Raw genomic sequence first — 21993 nt, 5'->3', positions numbered from 1 at the left:
TTTTTGCCAGGAAATAAATTAGGTAGGTACCTAGTAGTCTGTAATGTGCAATATAGAATTGGTTGTCTGTGGTCTGTATTCTATAATATAGTCTTTGATTTGTGGCACCAACGGAAAGTGACATATAATCTTCGAGTGACACTTGGATGTTTTGAAAAGTGAAAAATTTCATCGTGAAAAAAATCTTTATTGCTAGTTCTACCGTGTATTTAGTAGATTAAGAGAATCAAAAATGGTTATTGTAAAATTGACAGACACAAAAACCAACAGTACTTATCAAATAGAGCTTTCTGTTGACGATTTTAAGAGAGCTCAAACCGGTAAGTTTGAACTTTTAATCACCCTATTTTATGTTATTATTCAAAAAGTAAAAAATCCTCAGTTTTTCTTCTTCATAAGATTTTTCAATATTTTTTATTTTAATGTACCAGATAATTTTTTTTAAACAATAGACTCATTTGACCTTTTCATATCCTTTGTAAGTCAGAGGCTCTCAACATAAAATATCGCTGGATAATTTTTTGAAAAAATATTCTATTAAATATTTGATATTATTAAATATATATTGTTAAATATTTAAATATTTTAACAAATATTTTTTGTATTGAATGTTATATATCAATCTACACAATCTGGATAAATTCTGCAAATGAGGTAGCCAGTGATATTGACCACAAAATACTAAACGGGCCGTATGACGTATTGGTATGCACAGGGCGAGTAGGAACAATTTGTCATATCGCTCACTCCTTTCAACAACGTCATATATCAAAAATTGTCAATTTTAAGTTCTGCATGTTTTCGGAATGCCCAGAAAATGTACTATATCCCAGCAAAAGCGGCATATTTTTAACTTAATATTTACTCGCTACAGCGCAGAAAGTTTTTGCATTTTGAAGAAAAGGTATTATTCAATTATTTTTTTAGCCAAGGTTCCTGCCTGGCAGGTCGTGTACGGATCGAATTGCTTGATATTTATTTTCAATACATTGTACTATATTTTTCAACTTTAAAAACGATCTCATGTAAAATCAAGTTTTTTGATTTATGACGTTGTTGAAAGGAGTGAGCGATATGTACTTATATCCTTTGAAACAACCGCATATCATTACATACCATGTATAAAAAAAAGTCATAATTATTTTTTCGACTAAGGTGATTTTTCAACTTACACGAAAATCTTTGGAACAAATTAATCTTGTAAGTAGAGGACTTTATAAATTTTGCATTTCAGATACTCAGTTCAAGAAGTCTTTGCTGGCAAATGCGGTGGCACTATGCCAAAAGCAAGATAACACTGTGGAAGAGAAAATCATACCCGCCCTGCTGGAGGAACCCTTGGAGCCGGATGAACTGGAATCGGGTCCGTAAAATCAACCAACTAACCATCACCCTACCTTCCACAGGACTTCTTAGCCATCAGTTGAGAAATTATACCAAAAGCCCGGCCGTGAGACCCAGGATATTCAGATTTCCATTTTCTTTCATGTAGAAAGATGACTGTAACTTTAATAATATCGGTAAATTTTAATATTTTAGCATATCTTGATCATCCTAATAGATTTTCAATTTAATTAAAAAAATTTCAATTTATTTCAATTAATATATACATTACAAACTTTAAAAAATTTAAATCGTATATATTAAAATAAAATATATGCAAGAACTATTGCTAAAGGTGTAGAAAAATCCCGCTTGGGAAAACTCCTTCAGACACACGGAACAGATCAATAGCCAATGAGATTTTGTTTAACATAGCGGTAGCTCTTCCTACAGGCATAACCATCGGCAGGTTGGTTCTGTGTATAGGAATGTGAAACAATCTATGTCGACGCTGTCTTAGGTAACTATGATGACTCTATATATCTAAATCTTAGTGATAGAAGTGAAATTACTGATTTGTTCCTGTTATATAAAATTCTTAAAAATTTTTTGGACAGCCCTGATCTAAATCAAATAAAGCTTAGCGTGTGTCCAAGAAGTACTAGCCAAAAATCTGTATTCGCAGTATTTGTACATAATGCAAACTATGCCATGTTCTCTCCCACTCCGAGGCTTCACATGTTAGCCAATGCTTTTGAAAGTATAGATTTATTTAACATATTGTTATCCACCTTGAAATCCGTACTTTCTCAGCATTTCTTCTCCATGTTATAATCGATAAATTTAAACATTGTGTTTCACTCCCTCTCGCTGCTCGCTGATGATGTGCGCGCAGGAGACGTGTATTTACCAGTGCTTACTATATGTTATTTTATTATTATTTTATGTTTAAGACTTTGTTTCTCCATTAGTGTATTTTTATATTAGATACTGTATATATGTATGTAATAAAATAACCAGGTACCTACCTATACATTTTATTAAGTACTTACAAAAAGTACCTACATAAAACAGTTCTACCACCAGATGCCGCATGCGTCGCTCAGAATAAAACAAAAGACTTCCGATAATATGATTAACTGTCAGAATCAGATAGATAGATAGATAGATAGATAGATATAAAAATTATTATAAAGATAAATTAAGAATAAACTTTAATTACAAAGCAACACATTGTTTATTTTATTATTATACACCCACTTTACATATTATTTACACTTAATTTTCAAAAGGAAAATATTACCACGTTATAAAACGACAATTTTGTTAGTTGGAAATGGATTATGAAACATTAGATATATTAAAACAATTACTACAATATGTTCGGAGTGAGAGAGAAAAATTAGAAGATGATCAAAGAAAACGATTAGAAGATAATCAAAGAAGACGTGGAAATCTAAGAACTAGTGATAAAATTAAAGATAAAAGTCCATGTAAGATTTGTGAAAATTTAAATAAGGAAACTCGATATCACCCTGAAGCAACGTGCTGGTTTAAAACAAAGGAGGATGATAAGATTAATAATAAAAATGAAGATTTACAAATTACACAGAAACAGTGCTTGAAGAATGAAAATAAAAATAATGTGGAAAAAATTTCTACAAAATATAAAATAAAATATACTCCAGAAAAGAAAAATTTCGAAGTAGATTGTCTAAGCAGGAATCCAGTATCAAAATCGAATGAAAATGCAGATGAACAATTAAAAGTTGTAAATTTGGTTAAATTAGAAGATATTTTAAAAGATCAGAATAAAAAAGAAGACATACAAATAACACAGAAACAGTGCTTGAAAAATGAAAATAAAAATAAAGTAGAAAAAACTTCTACGAAAGATAAAATAAAATATACTCCAGGAAAGAAGAATTTAGAAGTAGATTGTCTAAGCAGGAATCCAGTATTAAAATCGAATGAAAATGCAGATGAACAATTAAAAGTTGTTAATTTGATTAAATTAGAAGATATTTTAAAAGATCAGAATAAAAATGAAGGAATTCAAAAGAAAAAAACAAATGGATTGAAAAAAACTGTGTCTACTTTAAAAGGGTCAAGAAAAAAAAATACAAAAAAAAAGAAAGAAAGAAAAAAGAACGGAAAAAAAAAAGAAAAAAAGAAAAAAAAACAAGAAAGAAAAAAAAAGAAAAAAAAGAAGGAAAAAAAAGAAAGAAAGAAAAAAAAAAAAAAAACTTTATCATATCACTAAACTTATACCAGTCCCTTCACTACAAGAAGATGATCCGGAGGACGAGTGAAAATTTTACTATGAATTTTCATCCCCAAGGGGGGAGATGTAATAAAATAACCAGGTACCTACCTATACATTTTATTAAGTACTTACAAAAAGTACCTACATAAAACAGTTCTACCACCAGATGCCGCATGCGTCGCTCAGAATAAAACAAAAGACTTCCGATAATATGATTAACTGTCAGAATCAGATAGATAGATAGATAGATAGATAGATATAAAAATTATTATAAAGATAAATTAAGAATAAACTTTAATTACAAAGCAACACATTGTTTATTTTATTATTATACACCCACTTTACATATTATTTACACTTAATTTTCAAAAGGAAAATATTACCACGTTATATGTATTATGTTAAAGGCATTAGCCATTCAATAAATAAATAAATATATTTTAACCTGTTAACCGGGCGGGACGCATAAATACGTCAAACGTAAACAATATCGGATGAATACGTCCTTGAAATATATATTGCACCCTGGAATGGGTGGGACGTATATTTTTCGAACAACAAAGGTATTAGTCATCCATACATGTCTCCACATGAATTTTAGACACAGAGTGAATCAGAATCATTTTGCTTTTGAGAGTGGTAGATGAGCAGTACTGACACGTCCTAGTGAAAGAGTTTGCGCCCGTTACAAGTTGCGTAATTGGACAGCGGACCGCCCGGTTAACAGGTTAATCAAAATAATATTCCAATGGGATATGATATTGGTTTGCGACAAGCTCAAAGGAGAGCGCACATTTTGTATGGCTGGCCTGGCGAGCACGGAATTGGAGAGCGCGTTAAAGCGCTCTTGGCAGCAGACCGGTTAATCGCTTAGTATTATCTCTTCCAAAACGAATCATGGCACTGTTATTATGTTTCGCAGAAATTTTAGATGACCCGTTGGAGCCCAAGGAAAATTCTGATGACGTCTCGAGCGAAGTGTCCAGAGCTGTACAGAACGGTTCAGATTCCGACCCAAGTTTCTCTCCCAGCGAAGACAACGGAGGTAATTCTGTAAATTTTCTTCCTTTTCACAATATTTTGACCCTCTTTCATCCTTCAACGTCCCAAGGACACAACTCTAGAATTAGCTTTACAAACGGTGTTTCAAAACATGTGTCACAATAGATTTTAATTTAAGAAATTGTAGTTTTCCTATTTTTCTAACCCATAGAGCACTGCATTATATAGAAGCAGTGTAATCTTGATCGTTAAATACACGAAGGAAAGATGATCAGCTTTGCGTTTCAGCTACCAGTCCAGGGTGATATTAAATATATTTTACACAGAAAAATATATAATGTTTATTTTGACCCTTCAGTATGGTAGCCAAGCGTGCTGACCATTACGCTACGGAGGCAGACATTTATAGTCGATATTTATTTTACACATAAATTTTATGCTTATTGTAAAAAGATGTAAATACATGAAGTGTAAGTATTAGTTTGTGTATTAAATGTAATATAATCTGAGTTAAGAAACAATTTTTTTTCAACATAACCTTGGACTGGTACCTGAAGCGGAGGGCTGATCACCTTTCCTCTATGTGTTAACAATCAAGACGACACTGCGTTTATATGATGCAGTGCCTTACGCACCATCGGGTGCGGATAAGGGTTTAAAGAAGAATAATATAATAAATAAATCGTTTGTTTTTACACAACGTAATTCAGTCTTTATTTTGGTTCTTCTTCTTCAAACCCGATGGCACTGCATCATATAAACCAGTGTAAATTTTTTACCGAATGCATTCCGGTTTTCGCAGACTTTGCTTCCCGCTGGAGCAAGGAGGCCATCAGCGACCTCCTGTGCATATTCCGGAAGAAGGAGTACGCCGGCGCATTTAGCACCGACAAGAGGAGCAAGGCGTCCTGGGAGGCGCTGGCCGGCGAGATGGGCAGGAAGGGCCACTTCTTCTCCTGGCACCAGTGCCAGAAGAAGATCGCGAGCCTGAAGAAGTCCTACCACGCCATCAAGTCCAGGGGGGACAACAAGACCCTGTGGCAGTACTATAACGTGAGTTATCGCTGTCAATATTTTATATTCTTTTTTGACATCTCATCAAAGATGAAGAAGAATATGGAAGTCTGGGCATTTACGGGGCTGACAACTGTCATAGGCTGGTTTAAGTGGTCACTTTACACACGTGTAACATTCACCAATTCTACCCATTATTGACAACCACACTACTCAAATTCTTGGAAGTTCTATATATATGAACCAATTTAGAAACATTGTTCTTGAATCACTAGAAACATCTATTGGTGAGATGAAAAGAAGGTTTTTATTGAGCAGAAACTCTTTTATTAGTATGTGAGGTCCGAATCCTGGGTCTGGATGCCCGAAGTCTGGGCAATTAAATAATAAAAATGAAAATGATATTTTCTGGCGTTTCTCATGTATGTGATTATAATCCAGGATTCAGATCTCACATACTAATAAAAGAGTTTCTGCTCAGTAAAAAAAAGCTTCTTTTTACCTCACCAATAGATGTCTCTAGTGAAGTTCTAGTGATTCAAGAATAATGTTTCAAAATTGGTTCATATATATATAGAACCAAGAATTTGCATCCTCACAGTGTTGCTGTACGGATGTGAGTCGTGGCACCTCACCAAAGCTCAAAGCAAGAAACTAGCAAGTTTTGAAAATAGATGCCTGAGGCGAATACTGGGTATAAATTGGTATGACTTCGTCAGGAATGACGATGTGAGGAGAAGAACTCAACAGCCCCTCATACTGGAAGTCCTAAAGAGAAGAAGGTGGACATGGTTGGGACATGTCCTTAGAATGCCACCTGAGGGCGTCAACCCCTGATGTCTCTTCTTCCAACCCCGAGGATTCCGGCGCCCCGGAAGGCCGCTGACGACCATTCACCGACTATACTCAGCGGAACTTCGAGACGCCGGACTGACCTGGGAGGAAGCCAAGGAGGTGGCGCGTGACAGAGTGACTTGGAGACGACTCGTGTTGGCCATATGCTCCACCTAGGGAGCGAACATGGAAAAAGAAGAAGAAGAAGAATTTGAGCAGTGTGGTTGTCAATGCCCAGACTTCCATATTCTTCTTCATCTTTGATGAGATGTCAATTTTTTTTATTTATTGGTTTAAAACCCCTGAAATATTGTTTACTTCTAGATTAGTTCAATGTATTCATTATATTTTATATAGAAAATATGTAGATACTGCTGACATTACAATGATAACCAATGAATCGATAATATATATATATATATATTAATATATATATTAATTGTTTATATATATATATATATATATTAATTGTTTTATTTAGTTTCAATAACATATTTCTAAATGATTAAAACTAAATTTATTCTTAATTTTTTATTATTTTATCATAAAGTATACCGCATGTTATATATTATTACGGCGCAATAATTCTAGCAACTTGAACTATGACCCCAAGCGACCGCTGGGAGCATGTTTAACAGGGTATAACGTTAACATTCCCCGGGGTGTGGGGAATGTTTACGTTATACCCTTATGAGATTGATGCAGGGGAGACTGCACACACTTCGCTCACTCCTTTCAAGAACGTCAAAAATAAAATAAAAAAGATTTTTCAGGAGATCGTTTTTAAAGTTTAAAAATATAATACAATGTATTAAAAATAAACATCAAGCCACTTATTGAACTTTTAACTGTGCAACAGATCTTTTTAGGTAAAACCTGAATGTTTTTTCTCCATTTGAAAAATATTTAGTATGTTTAAAAAATAATACATAATTAAACAATACCTTTTCTTCAAAATGCAAAAACAACACTTTCTGCCCTGTAGCGGGTAAATATTGAGTTAATAATATGCCGCTTTTGCTGGGATATAGTACATTTTCTAGGCATTCCGAAAACATGCACAACTGAAAATTGTCGATTTTTGATATATGACATTCTTGAAAGGAGTGAGCGACTTGTCCTTGTACTGTTATAGCGACCTGTTGAATAAACCGATTGCATCCCAATTACGAGTTATTATTACCGATAACCGAGCCCCGTAATAATATTTTGAACAAATTTGCCCCCGTCAAATGTGTGCGTAATCGGAGGGCATGTATGACTACATGTATGGATGGGAAGGAGGCGAGGAGTGGATGTCAGGATAGAAGAGTGTGGCGTTCCATCCTCTCTGCCTACCCCTGTGGTGAAACGGCGTAATGGTAATAGTAATAGTTCTTCAAACCCTTATCCGCACCCCGATGGTGCATAGGGCACTGCATCATATAAACGCAGTGTTATCTTGATTGTTAACACATGAAGGAAAGGTGATCAGCCCTCCGCTTCAGGTACCAACCAGTCCAGGGTAATATTGAATAAATATTAGAATGAAAAAATTACTTATATTTATTTGACCCCCCTCTGGGAATCGAACCCGGGACCTCCGGAACAGTAGCCGAGCGGGCTGGCCATTATACTACGGAGGCGGACAGTAGTAGTGATAATATAGATTGGTGATGTGGCTGAATTTAGAAACGCAACAGCAACACCATACCGATTTTTAACAAAGGAATTCATAATCATAAACATAACAAAATACATGTGGATCCGATAAACTCTACTAAATTTGAAGTAAGGTCCTTTAATTATATTGCCAATACCCTAATTAACCAGCTGCCTGACATTTGTAAAATAAAACCCATTCGGGGATCCAAAATAAATGATCTGAAAAGGTACTTTATGGAAAAATATATCGCTCACTCCTTTCAAGAACGTCATAAATCAAAAAACTTGATTTTACAGGAGACCGTTTCTAAAGTTTAAAAATAAAACACAATGTATTAAATAAATATCAAGCCATTTACTGAAGTTTTTACTGTGCAACAGAACCTTTTAGGTAAAACCTGAAGGTTTTTTCTCCATTTGAACAATATTTAGTATATTTAAAAAAAATAATTAAAAAATACCTTTTCTTCAAAATGCAAAAACAACATTTTCTGCCCTGTAGCGGGTAAATATTAAGTTAAAAATATGCCTCTTTTGCTGGGATATAGTACATTTTCTGGGCATTCCGAAAACATATACAACTAAAAATTGTCGATTTTTGATTTATGACGTTCTTGAAAAGAGTGAGCGATATATGCAGTGATTAGTCATATTTTCTTATTTTATTTTTACCGTATGTTTTTTATATTTTCTCATTTGTTTATTTTAAATATACTTCTTACCTTATGTTTTCTCATTTATTTCTTTTAAATATGCTTCTTGTGCCTATTTATTATACCCGTTTATTGTTTTTATATTTTGCCATGTATTAGTATTAGTTTTGGTTATTTAAAAAAAAAAAAATTGTTACTTTATTATTTGCGAAAAAAAAAAAAAAAATGTCCGCCTCCAGAATGTGTAAAGATCAGCACGCTCGGCTACCGTTCTGGAGGTCCCGGGTTCGATTCCCAAGGGGGGTAAAATGAATATAAGTGATTTTTTCACTGTAATATTTATTCAATATTACCCTGGACTGGTACCTGAAGCGGAAGGCTGATCACCTTTCCTTCATAATAATAATAATAAATTTGGATAACTTATATAGCGCCATTTTCGTAAAAAAAATACCTCAAGGGCGCTTGTGTAAACGATCAAGATAACACTGCGTTTATATGACGCAGTGCCCTATGCACCATTGGGTGCGGATAAGGGTTTTTTTATTATTTTTTTTTATTATTTGTGTTCCAGTCTTGTTAACCTTAATCCCATGTCCCAAAATGAGAAATAGAAATTACTCATCGGGAATATTATATGCATATATGACTTATGTTTGTAATATGTTTTGAAATAAATAAAATGAATAAATAACTAAATATGTAAATAAGCAATGCCAATCGTTTCTTCTTCCAGATTATGGACGACATAATATCAAAGAAGTCCAAACCCAACTCGGCTGACCCGGCGAGTTCTGCCAAAGTCTCCAAAGCGACGTTGAAGAGATCCCCGAGCACTGTGTCTTCCAGTGCCTCTAGTACCGCCATTCCATCCAGCATAGAATTCAGCAACAATAGCGGTAAGTTCACTCTAACCTTATTTACGGCTAATGCCTTTAACCTTTCCCTCCCGGTGATATGTATTTACTACAACTCAACTTAAAAAATGAGAGTATCAATATTAAATATAATAAAAATAGCGAAAAACTGGCAGTACACAACGGAGTCCTGGTTCCGACCCTAATGTATGAATGTGAAACATGGAGTTCAGGGATCAAAAGATTGATAAAGATATAGAAAGGAGAGTGAATGCTGGGTACAGAATGAATGGTGCACTAAAATCATTTACATAAAATAAAAGCCTATCAGCGAAAGCTTAACAAACAGTAAACAAAATAGTCCTGGTTCCAACCCTTACATATGGAAGTGAAGCGTGGAGTTGGCAAAAGAAGGATGAAAGTAGACTGAATGCAGTCGAAATGCGATTTCTCAGAAGAATGTGCGACAAAACGATGTATGATAGATGTTCGAATAGTGAAATAAGGAAGGAATGCAAAGCTGAGACAAGCATTATCGATGAAATTAAGAAAGGTGTGTTGAGATGGTTTGGACATGTAGAACGAATGAGTGAGGAAAGAACGGTAGAACGGTATGCCAAATACTTGAAAGCGGTCAGGTTAGGAGTCGAAACAATCGGCGGGTGTGTATGAGGAGATGCATGAACGTGGAAGAGGCGAGGAATGTTTGCAAAGATAGAATGGTGTGGTGTTCTATTCTCTCTGCCTACCTGGCGTGATGGTTAGTTAGTTATTTTGATTAAATTAAACACTTGAATAATCCACTGAATTGAGTTTTATTTTTATTTACGACTAGTTTCGAAAACGACAATTGTTTTCATCTTCTGGTACAAATTAAAACTAACAAATAAAAATATATTTAGGTGTATATATAGGTTAATAAATATAGGTAGGGGGGTTAAGGAACAACATTTTTTGTAAAAGGAAACATTGATAATGATGGTGACGTATTTTGAAACAGTATATTATTAATTATTGTTTTATCTGAATTAAAATTTTTATGTATTTCTAAATTTTCTAAATAATTCATGACTTGACCTTTATTTGTAACAGAGTGTAATAATTCAAGTGTATGAAAGTCAAATGAGTGGTTAGTTTCCATGATATGTTAGTTAGTTTATAATAGATACGGGCTCACAATTTTTGTATTACTCCGTAGTATAATTACGTATTACATAAAAGTATTATAATATAAAGGTAATCATTTGCAGCAACGGAAATAAATGATTTGTGAAAAAATCTTGTCATTACAAAATTGGTACATTCCAACTTCAACTATGGTCAATAAAAGCAACATTTAGGAATATTCACATTTTTACTGTTTTTAACCGGATCCACGCGGCTCGCCTAACCGTATGTGTTTTCATAAAACATGCCCCATACGCGGCTGACATAACCGTATGTGTTTTTACTTTGCTCCAAGGTTCGAACCTCAGTTCAACTTGGAGGGATTTTTTCATGGTGTGGAACTTTGGATAAAATAATACGTCGATCCTTGGCCTTATGACATCTGTTGAAATATCTGACTAATAATTTGTAACATCACAAGGATAAATAAAAGAACAGATCCCTGATTTTTCTTGCGGTCGGTAATTAGTCCGCGCCATAATCATGCCCTTTATCTTTCTCACTCTCGACGCTACGCATCGCCAGTAGGTAAGAGTGACACACGATGCGTGCTTTGATTTATTTATGTAACGATCTTATTTGTTTATATTACGATATATTTCAAGAATAATATGACACAAGTGTATTATAGAGTACCAAAAGGCACAATGAATCCCATTTAACGTTTTTGTTTAGGAACTAAATACATGTTAAAAGTAATCATTTTAAAAATGACGAAATACCGCCGCATACGGGCCGTCTCTCAGGAACATAGTTGACGCGGTTAAAAGGTTAAATCACATTTTCATATGGTGTACAAAATACATATCACCGGAACGCGCGGGAGTTTTTAGCATTGTAAGGGAAAGGCCAAAGGGTATTTTTACCTTCTGCACCGGCCTCATTTCAAAGGTGGAAAAGAATGAATTATTTAATGTTTTTATAAGAATATTATGTACCAATCTCATTGTGAAGGTCTTAATTATATGTACATAATTATCAAATCCCGTCGTCAGAGGTCCGCAGGCGTAAAAAATACCCATCCTGAGTGTGTTTAGGAACATAAATTTAATATATGGATATATTATTTATTGATTCGGCATTAACTTTGTGGAATGACATGATTATTTTAATTAAATTAAACACTTGAATAATCCACTGAATTGATTTTTATTTTTATTTACGACTAGTTTCGAAAACGACCAATTGTTTTCATCTTCTGGTACAAATTAAAACTAATTAATTTGTACCAGAAGATGAAAACAATTGTCGTTTTCGAAACTAGTCGTAAATAAAAATAAAACTCAATTCAGTGGATTATTCAAGTGTTTAATTTAATTAAAATTTAAATATGGATACTTTCCCGGCAGAATATTATAATATCGCGGGTGTACTGACAAAAAACATTAACTTGAAAGTAGCAATTGTGACTCATGACGCATATTATAAACTTTTCAACGTACAAAATATGTTTTTATATTCTCCTATTCAGGTCGCTTGAGTGACGATGCGGAAACTAGCGATCACGACTTGGAATCAATTTCCGTTGTGGATTCGATAGAGAAACATCTGGAGTACCTCCGGAAGAGTCGGGAGGTCCGGGAAAGGAAGAGGGATGAGGAGAGAAGGAGAGTGGAGGAGCAGAGGAGAGCGGACAGGTTGAAGATAGCGGAAGAGAGGAGAATTGACAGGGCGAAGCTCATTGCATTGTTGGAGAAAAAGTTTATGAAGGAAGAAATTAACTGAGATTCCCGTGTTTTCATTTTATAAATTAAGTTTATAAACAATATATTTTTTTTAAATAAATCAGTTGGAAAAATATGTTTTTTTTTTTATAATTTATATTTGAAGCAATAACTTTGTGATTTTCCATTTTAAAATTAAAATATAACTTTGTTTTAATATCACTATAAATATTTTATTATTACTTAATTATAATGTCTACCGGTTTCGAAGCGAACCGCTTCTGTATCAAGACTGATTAATACTAAAAACTAAATTACTAAAGATTAAATTCAAGACTGTTTTATACTTAGTAATAATCAGTCTTGATAAAGAAGGGGTTAGCTTCGAAACCGGTAGACATTATTATAAAGTTACATTTTAATTATGTTTTTTGTTATCTTACTAGCTCAGCTGTCCAAACTCAAAACACAGTAAGGGACATTTTTTTGTAGTACGTTTGTTGCATCTTTGGACTAAGTAGATGCTATTCAGTCCAAAAATGCTAAAAAAAACTTACTACAAAAAAAATGTCCTTTACTGTGTTTTAAATTTGGACAACCAAGCTATGCCCAGCCATGTTTCGCTATGGCTCAGTCCGGTTAAAGGGAAAAGAATAAAACAAAAAGCACACATTTCTAATATGTATAATTTCCTCATATTTGTGAAGCAATGAAAATTTTTAGGTGTGTAAAAAATCAACAATATTTTTCTTAAATATTGATGGAGAACATATCAGACTACTCAAATAAAGCAGTATTTTACTTACTTAGCAGTATAGCACTTTCAACAACGTCATAAATAAAAAAACTTGATTTTTCAGGAAATCGTTTTTAAAGTTTAAAAATATAATAAAATGTATTAAAAAAATAAATATCAAGCCACTTACTGAACTTTTTACTGTGCATTTAATCTTTTTAGGTAAAACCTGAATGTTTTTTTTTCTATTTAAAAAATATTTAGTATATTTAAAAAAATAATTAAACAATACCTTTTCTTCAAAATGCAAAAACAACACTTTCTGCCCTGTAGCGGGTAAATATTAAGTTAAAAATATGCCGCTTTTGCTAGGAATAAGACATTTTCTGGGCATTACGGAAACATGGATGATTTTTGATATATGACGTTGTTGAAAGGAGTGAGGGATATACTAAAAACATAAATGCAATTTGAGAACAAAAAAAGAAGTGTTAGGTGGTGTGAAATGGGCACGTCCTCAGAGTTTTCACTATCGATACGCATCCTCTGATTGTATAAAATATCTAATTTCATCGTCACTATCACTACTTTGAGTGTGACAATCATTTTCATTATCACTTTTGGACGAATCCAATATTGTTAGTGTATTATTCATTGTTGAAAGCTTCAATTCGATTCAAACCCTTATCCGCACCCCAATGGTGCATAGGGCACTGCATTATATAATAATAATAATAATAATAAAACCCTTATCCGCACCCCAATGGTGCATAGGGCACTGCTTCATATAAACGCAGCGTTATCTTGATCGTTTACACATGAAGGAAAGGTGATCAACCCTCCGCTTCAGGTACCAGTCCAGGGTAAAATTGAATAAATATTGCAGTGAAAAAATCACTTATATTTATTTGACTCCCCCCTGGGAATCGAACCCGGGACCTCCAGAACGGTAGCCGAGCGTGCTGACCATTACACTACGGAGGCGGACTGAAATTACATACTGAAATATCTTGATCGTTAACGCACAAAGGAAAGGTGATCAGCCCTCCGCTTCAGGTACCAGTCCAGGACACAACATAACAACAGGTGTGTTAACAATCAAGATAACACTGCGTTAATATGATGCAGTGCCCTATGCACCATTGGGGTGGCATATAAGGGTTTGAATTTGAATTTTTGAATTGAATTTTTTCCACATGAATTTTACTTGACCAGCAACCGGGTCACAACCGACATCATAAATAAAATTCATGTCGCAAAAATTACACAGTTGTTATTTTATTCTATAAAATGCAATTTCACCAAGAAATGTTGGTACAAAACTTAAATCTAATAATACTATTAAAGAAAACACTTTTTTTACCACTTGAGTTTATTTTATGACGACTAGTTTCGGAAGCTGAGCTTCCATGTTCAAGTCTAAATGTAAATTAAAATTTAGACCTGAAGATGGAAGCTTAGCTACCAACTGTCTGCAGTTACAATAAATGAAAATAAGACTTGACACCGGAATAAACATCCTTTCACTGGGTGACTGCCTAATATTTTAATTTTTTTCAATTTATTTTCAATTTAAGTCAGCCTACAACAGGTTGTAAGCCCTGTCGTAAACTCACACTTCCATATTCTTCTTCATCGAGCGCCGTGGCGTAGTTGCGTAGACGCTCGACTGCGAAACTGGAGTCGCGGATTCGATTGCCAATCGCAAAATGAATTCAAGAAAGACATATTTTCAATAGGTCTGGGTGTTTGTGATGTATTTTTCACATTTACCTTCCCTATCCTTACTATCCTACCTGCAGACAAGCATCTAAAATAGACGCTTTGCAAGTTATTCCTATAAAAAAAATATATATCTAACTTGAGATTTCAATTTCTTTTAAAATTACTTATAACTGAGACGTAATCTGGCTTCTTCTCCGATACCCGTATTTATAATATTCATTCTCCGGTTTAGAATACGGGAAGCAGCATACCTCCGAAACATCTTCGCATCCGTCAAATTCCGGCATGTAATCCTTCTGAATCAGGCAAATATTGTGCAAAACACATCCCGCGAATGTAAATGTAGGTATTAAATCGATCCGCAACTTCAAGAAGTTGTTATCGACCCGCGGAAACCTGTTCCTCAGCATTCCCAACGCCCGGAAGACTGTAGAATGCCCGGCCCTAATGCACTTGTTGAACTTGAGATCATTCTTCGTATGGATAGTGCTCTCTCTATAAGGGATCATCAGGTGCGGAGTCATGGAGTAGGGCTCGTCCGCAATCAGGTAGGATTCGTTGGGGAAGAATTTCTCCGGCTTTGCGAGCAGCGAGCTTATCTCGGAGGACTGCAGGACTAGCTGGTCGTGGATGGAGCCAGGGTTGCCCGTGTAGCAGTGCGTGAAGCGCCTCTTGTGATCACAGACAACCTGGAATAAAGAAACAGAAGATAAGACATTTATATTGACATCTCAACAATGTTAATAAATTATTATTTTTTTTTCATTTCAAACTCTTATCCGCACCCCAATGATGCATAGGGCACTGCATCATATAAACGCAGTGTTATCTTGATCGTTAACACGTGAAGCAAAGGTGATCAGCCCTCCGCTTCAGGTACCAGTCCAGGGTAATATGGAATAAATATTAGAGTGAAAAATCACTTATATTTATTTTATCCCCACCTAGGAATTGATACCGAGATCTCCAGAACGGTTACCGAGCATGCTGACCATTAAAACAGGGAGGCGGACAGATTATTTATATGAATGATTTCATGCTGTAATATTTATTCAATATTACCCTGGACTGGTCCCTGAAATGCAAGGATTGATCACCTTGCCTTCATGTAAGGAACGATCGAGATAATGATGCGTCAATGCGATACAGTACCGTATATATTATATACCCTAGGGTACTATTGTATTTATTTTACCCCCTGGGAATCGCACCCGGGACCTAATACAGAATAGATAAACACGCTAACCATTACACCACGGAGGCGGACAAAAAAAAACCTTTGCTCAAAAAAGAATCTTTTCGAGAACCGCTATACACACTAATTTCTACTATTTTATTTATTGTTTCGGTATTAACTTTGTGGTAAGACATGTTGCAATGATTAAGAAAACACTAACTTACTCCTCTCCTTATTTACAGAACAGCTTTTTATTTTATATTTTAGTTATTATCATCATGACGTATGGAATCGAAAGTAGAGCGGACACCGTTGCCACAAAAAACGCGCTTAGAGTGTCAGAAATGAAGACTCTAAGAAGCATATCAGGCAAGAGTCTTCGAGATAGAATAAAAAACGCCAGGATCAGGGAAATATGCAAGATCGAAGATGTCGTTAGGTGGGGAAGGAAACGAAGGAGACAATGGTATGCGCATGTGAGGAGAATGGAACCATCCAGACACCCCACATCGCACTGTACGGCCAACCCCATGGTAGGCGACTCCCGGGCAGACCACCAAAGAGATGGGTCGACAGCTGGAAATCGACATCGCAGGAGGCTAATCCCTCTTAAAAACAGGCCACAAGGCCTACAACAAGATGAAGAAGAAGAAGTTATTATTTAGACCGGACGATGTAAATTTAGCTTCCGAAATTAGTAGTCTTTAATAAAATGTCCGCCTCCGTAGTGTAATGGTCAGCATGCTCGGCTACCGTTCTGGAGGTCCCGGGTTCGATTCCCAGGGGGGTTTAATAAATACAAGTGATTTTATCACTCTAATATTTATTCAATATTACACTGGACTGGTACCTGAAGTGGAGGGTTGATCACCTTTCCTTCATGTGTAATCGATCGAGATAACACTGCGTTTATATGAAGCAGTGCCCTATGCACCATTGGGGCGCGGTAAGGGTTTTATTATTAATAAAACTCAAATGGTATAAAAACAAGTGTTTCTTTTATCATTCTAATTTGTACTCACTTGCAACTGTATAGAAAAGTCACCAGTCTCGTTCATGTATAATACAGGGTTGTTCAGAGGCATCGTAATGTTGATGTGCGTGTTATCTATGGCTCCGATGACCCTGTCCAGCTTGCAAATCCGCTTGAACCCCTCCATGCACTTCACCGCCCTCACCCCATCGGGCCACTTGATGAAGCGATCACTGAGCTCGTTCAGGGCTGAGAATACTTTCTGAACGGCGATCAATCCCGCCGCCAGGGCTATGCCGAATCTCGAGCAAATGGATCTGGAAAAAATCAAAATGCAAATAAATAATTGAAGGTGTATCGATAGGACCCGATGATCTATTTAGGCGCTAGGAGGTCAAAGAAGAAAATACGTGGTAAAAAAAATATGACAATATGTAATAAAGGATATTACTACTGCCAGTGAACACATTGCTCACTCCTTTCAACAATGTCATATATATCGAAAAACTTGATTTTTCAGGAGAACGTTTTTAAAGTTTAAAAATATAATACAATGTATTAAAAATAAATATCAAGCCACTTATTGAACTTTTTACTGTGTAACAGATCTTTTTAGATAAAATCTGAAGGTTTTTTCTCCATTTAAGAAATATTTAGTACATTTTAAAAAATAATTAAACAATACCTTTTCTTCGAAATGCAAAAACAACACTTTCTGCCCTGTAGCGGGTAAATATCAAGTTAAAATTATGCCGCTTTTGCTGGGATATATTGGCATTCAGAAAACATGCACAACTAAAAATTTACGATTTTTGATATATGACGTTGTTGAAAGGAGTGAGCACTGGAAACTATGGCTCTGACAAAAAAAAACGCAGAGAAGCTCAAATGCACACAGCGATCCATGGAAAGATCCATGCTTGGTTTAAGCCTGAGGGATAAAGTAAGAAATCAGGAACAGAACCAAATTAGAGGATATCATGGATTGCGTGGCAAGACTCAAGTGGCAATGGGCGGGACATATCGCTCACTCCTTTCAACGTCATATTTCAAAAACTGTCAGTTTTCAGTTGTACATGTTTTCGGAATGCCCACAAAATGTACTATATCCCAGCAAAAGCGTCATATTTTTAACTTAATATTTACCCGCTACAGGGCAGAAAGTGTTGTTTTTGCATTTTGAAGAAACGGTATTGTTTAATTCTTTTTTTAAATATATTAAATATTTTTCAAATTGAGAAAAATCCTTCAGATTTTATCTAAAAAGATCTGTTGCACAGTAAAAAGTTCAATAAGTGGCTTGATATTTATTTTTAATGCATTGTATTATATTTTTAGACTTTAAAAACGATCTCCTGAAAAATCAAGTTTTTTTATTTATGATGTTCTTGAAAGAAGTGAGCAATGTGTGAGAAGATGCAAGAATGTGGAAAAGCGAAGATTGTTTGCTAAGACAGTGATGTGAGATTCTATTGTCTCTGCGAAGAAGTGGCATGATAGTGAGTATAGATCATGTTTAGTTTTTTATATCTTCCTTATTATTTTTTTTAGATGAGAATTGCATTAATTTATCTTGCTTATTATGTACAAAGTTTATAGATCATTAAGTAGATTTTATTTATTTTTAAAAAAAAGACAAATATTTGTGTTTTTATTATTTACAAAAATTTCAATTTCATACTATTTCTGTGAGCCTAAGCGGCTCATTATTAGAAATAGGTATCAAATTGTGGTAGAGTGGGTTCGAACCGAGAAACTCTGACTTAACAGTCCGCGACACTAATCACGGCACCACAACCCGACACGTTTCTTCTAACCAAATAAATATGTTTTCATATTATTTTTTAACATCTCATCCAAGATGAAGAAGAATATGGAAGTCTGGGCATTTACGGGGCTGACGACCGTCATAGGCTGGTTTAAGTGATCACTTTACACACGTGTAACATTCACCAATTCTACCCATTATTGGCAACCACACTACTCAAATTCTTGGAAGAACCAATTTAGAAACCTTGTTCTTGAATCACTAGAACTTCACTAGAGACATCTATTGGTGAGATGTGATGTGAGATGTTGTTTAAGATGTGAGATGTATTCTTCTTCATCTTTGATGAGATGTCAAAAAATAATATGAAAATAACTCCTGTAATTGGAGATAATCCAGATTTTGTGAACAAGTATTTGGACACACTCAAAATGTAAATACAAATGTTTTATTTAAATCTGTGTTGGGAACAGGAGGGATAATCTAGTGTGGGCCAATCAGGAACTTGTCAGCGTTTGCTCATTGCTGGGAGGAAACCACGTTGCACTCCTCAGGAGAAGCTGGACAGCTGACTGTCGCCAACAGACCTTCCGTTCCGCTAGAAGAGGCTTCGGCATTTTGTATCCTAGCTTGTATCTTCCTTATTGGATACACTCGATCAGAGAGAGCAAGGAACATGCTGACTTACTTGTATGATTCTCTGGATGAGAGCATCCTTAGAGACAGAAGGAGCTGTGTCCTAGCTGATATAGTAATGCGGACGGACGGTTGTATTGATATAGATTCTCCTATAAAACTCAGCACAAACTCGAATGTAGATGGCGTCATTCTGAAAACGAAGCATTTGAGAAATTTTTGTATACAGCAAGGGTGGCCAACCCGCGGCCTGCGGGCCGCATGCGGCCCGCCAGGTGTCCACTTGTGGCCCGCGGAGCATATCACACATTTTTCTTTAAGTGTACGTAAAACTACAATAGAACATTCCATCGTGCAGAGTTCGTATCATATCCCATGTATGGAAATATCTCATCATCTTCCATGGTATATTCGTTTTCACAAACAATCATAACATTTTGCGATAGACTTTTAAATACACATTGATGCTGCTATAACCGACCGACTAGAATGATTCAAGAGTCAAAATACATTGTAAAAGCTAGTGCAAAATACATTGTAAAAGCTAGTGCAAAATACATTGCAAAAGCTAGTGCAAAATACATTGTAAAAGCTAGTGCAAAATAAATTGTAAAAGCATGCAGTAGCCATGATACTATCAAAAAAATCAAACCAATATTCAGACTGCGAAATGGTTAAGGAATGTTTGGAGAGTGTTGTTAAAATTCTATGTCCAGAAAAGAAAACTGATTTCTCAAAAATAAGCCAGTCCCTAATTTAATAAATACGTTTGATTATTGCCTAACTCTCATTCGAACCCTCATCCGCACCCCAATGGTGCATAGGGCACTGCATCATATAAACGCAGTGTTATCTTGATCGTTAAAACACGAAGGAAAGGTGATCAGCCCTCCGCCTCAGGTACCAGACCAGGGTAATATTGAATAAATATTAGAGTGAAAAAATCACTTATATTTATTTGACCCACCCTGGGAATCGAACCCGGGACCTCAAGAATGGTAGCCGAGCGTGCTGACCATTACACTACGGAGGCGGACAAAATCTAACTAACCTAAAAGATATTTTTAATTGTAAACGTACCTGTAATTAGATTTGAATTCTGATGCATTTAATTTGCCGTTTCTGTAAATCATATTTTCTGTTTTTTCTTTGAATGGCACCTTTTTCGCGGTCAAGATGAGAAGCTTTAGGGTATCCTCCGTGTTTTCATCAGAACTCTCATCGCCTGTAAGTTCGCATTCCGAACTATCAGTACTCTCGAATACTTCGAGAAATGCCAATTTTATGGCGTCATCTGGTCTGTTGTTATTCATTGCACTATATTCAAGAAAATCTATACGCAAAAATTTAAACTGTATTTTTGTTTATTTCGGCTTTTATCGAATCAAAAATAACTGTCAAAATCGAAACAACTTTTACCGATTTGAACGATGTTTTGGTAATGACAGTTGGGAAGCGTTCATTTGTATATATCGATCGTTAGATCGTTGATGTGAGGCGTGTTTTTATTGTGGCAACTTGCGGGCTTTTTTGAATGATTTTATTTGTTGTGTCAAACGAAATTTGTTGAAAATAACGTTTTTTAAAAAAAAATCATTTTCGCATAAAGCCTGCGAATTTTAGTATCCATGTTTGTAATTACCGTTTTCAGGTAAAGAAAACTATTTAAAAAAACGCTTTACACAATGTAAAAAAGTTTATGTGGTGTCGTTTAAACGTAAAATATTAAACAAAGATATGATTGGAAGATTCTTATGAAATGTGATCAAAATTACTATTTATTTGATTTGACAATGAGATGTTTATTGTTAAATAATTATAAAAATCCGTAAGTTTTGTTTACTGTAAGAAGATGTAAATATATATATCATGTAAATTAAGTGAAAATAATAGTTTGTGTTCGTTGTAATAAAAGCTAACTAAAGAAACAAAGACAAAAAGAGCCGCTATCGGAACATCAATATGAGAAAGTATTGGGCAAAGTATTGATGTGCCGATGTCGGTAATTCACGAGCTAAGGATTTTCATATTTGGGGTAAGGTTTAACTTAAAGGTATAAGGTTTTCGTACGAATGTGAATGTTTTTTTTAATGTACAATAAATTATATTGTTCATCACATTTTTATTTTTTATTAAATGTCTAGGATTTGATTTCCAAAAGGGTAAACATTAGTATTTAAGTATTATTTCGTTGCTATATTAATAACATGTAACTTTTGTTAGCTCTTGAAGTATAAAACTGATCACAATACATATATGTAGTAGGCTTGCCAGATTTCTAAGATGTTCAACCAGGGCACCAAAATGTCCCCAGCGTCGCGTATTCAAGGGTGCACAACTTTGCGCGGGTTTTTAGGGTGTTTCAGAAAAAAGTTTACCGTCAATGCTATGATAAAATGGTAACTGATTAAGAATCTAAACCAGAAGTAACAATAAAAACCGGCTGGGACATCGGAATTTTGTCTGAAAACCGGGACTGTCCCAGTTAAACCAGAATGCCTGACAAGCCAACATATAGTAGACAAATTATTGTTCGCTAAAAATATAATGAACG

The 21993-nt window shown here is 35.0% G+C and overlaps 2 protein-coding genes across 2 annotated transcripts; one reads left to right on the top strand and one right to left on the bottom strand.

The window, feature by feature from the left end:
- Positions 1–90: 90 nt before the first annotated feature.
- On the top strand, positions 91–12560 carry LOC148302239 (uncharacterized). The gene is made up of 6 exons (XM_088271908.1): positions 91–320; positions 1235–1363; positions 4512–4634; positions 5394–5644; positions 9473–9635; positions 12232–12560. Exons 1-6 carry the CDS (start codon positions 233–235, stop codon positions 12483–12485), a joined length of 1008 nt encoding a protein of 335 aa, XP_088128034.1. The 5' UTR covers positions 91–232; the 3' UTR covers positions 12486–12560.
- Positions 12561–14514: 1954 nt separating this feature from the next.
- On the bottom strand, positions 14515–20882 carry LOC148302238 (putative nuclease HARBI1). Its single transcript, XM_088271904.1, has 4 exons — positions 20520–20882; positions 19492–19632; positions 17085–17352; positions 14515–15574 (listed from the first exon to the last, which is right to left on the bottom strand). The coding sequence occupies exons 1-4, from the start codon at positions 20750–20752 to the stop codon at positions 15050–15052; spliced, it is 1167 nt and encodes a 388-aa protein (XP_088128030.1). The 5' UTR covers positions 20753–20882; the 3' UTR covers positions 14515–15049.
- Between the last annotated feature and the right edge of the window lie 1111 nt (positions 20883–21993).

The sequence above is a fragment of the Brachycentrus maculatus genome, unplaced genomic scaffold, assembly GCF_059751285.1.
Source record: "Brachycentrus maculatus isolate JH-2025_06_01 unplaced genomic scaffold, ASM5975128v1 h1tg000470l, whole genome shotgun sequence".
NCBI classification, from domain to species: Eukaryota; Metazoa; Arthropoda; class Insecta; order Trichoptera; family Brachycentridae; genus Brachycentrus; species Brachycentrus maculatus.
The sequence above is the reverse complement of the archived record's forward strand: the minus strand, read 5'-3'. Positions and strand labels throughout refer to the sequence as shown.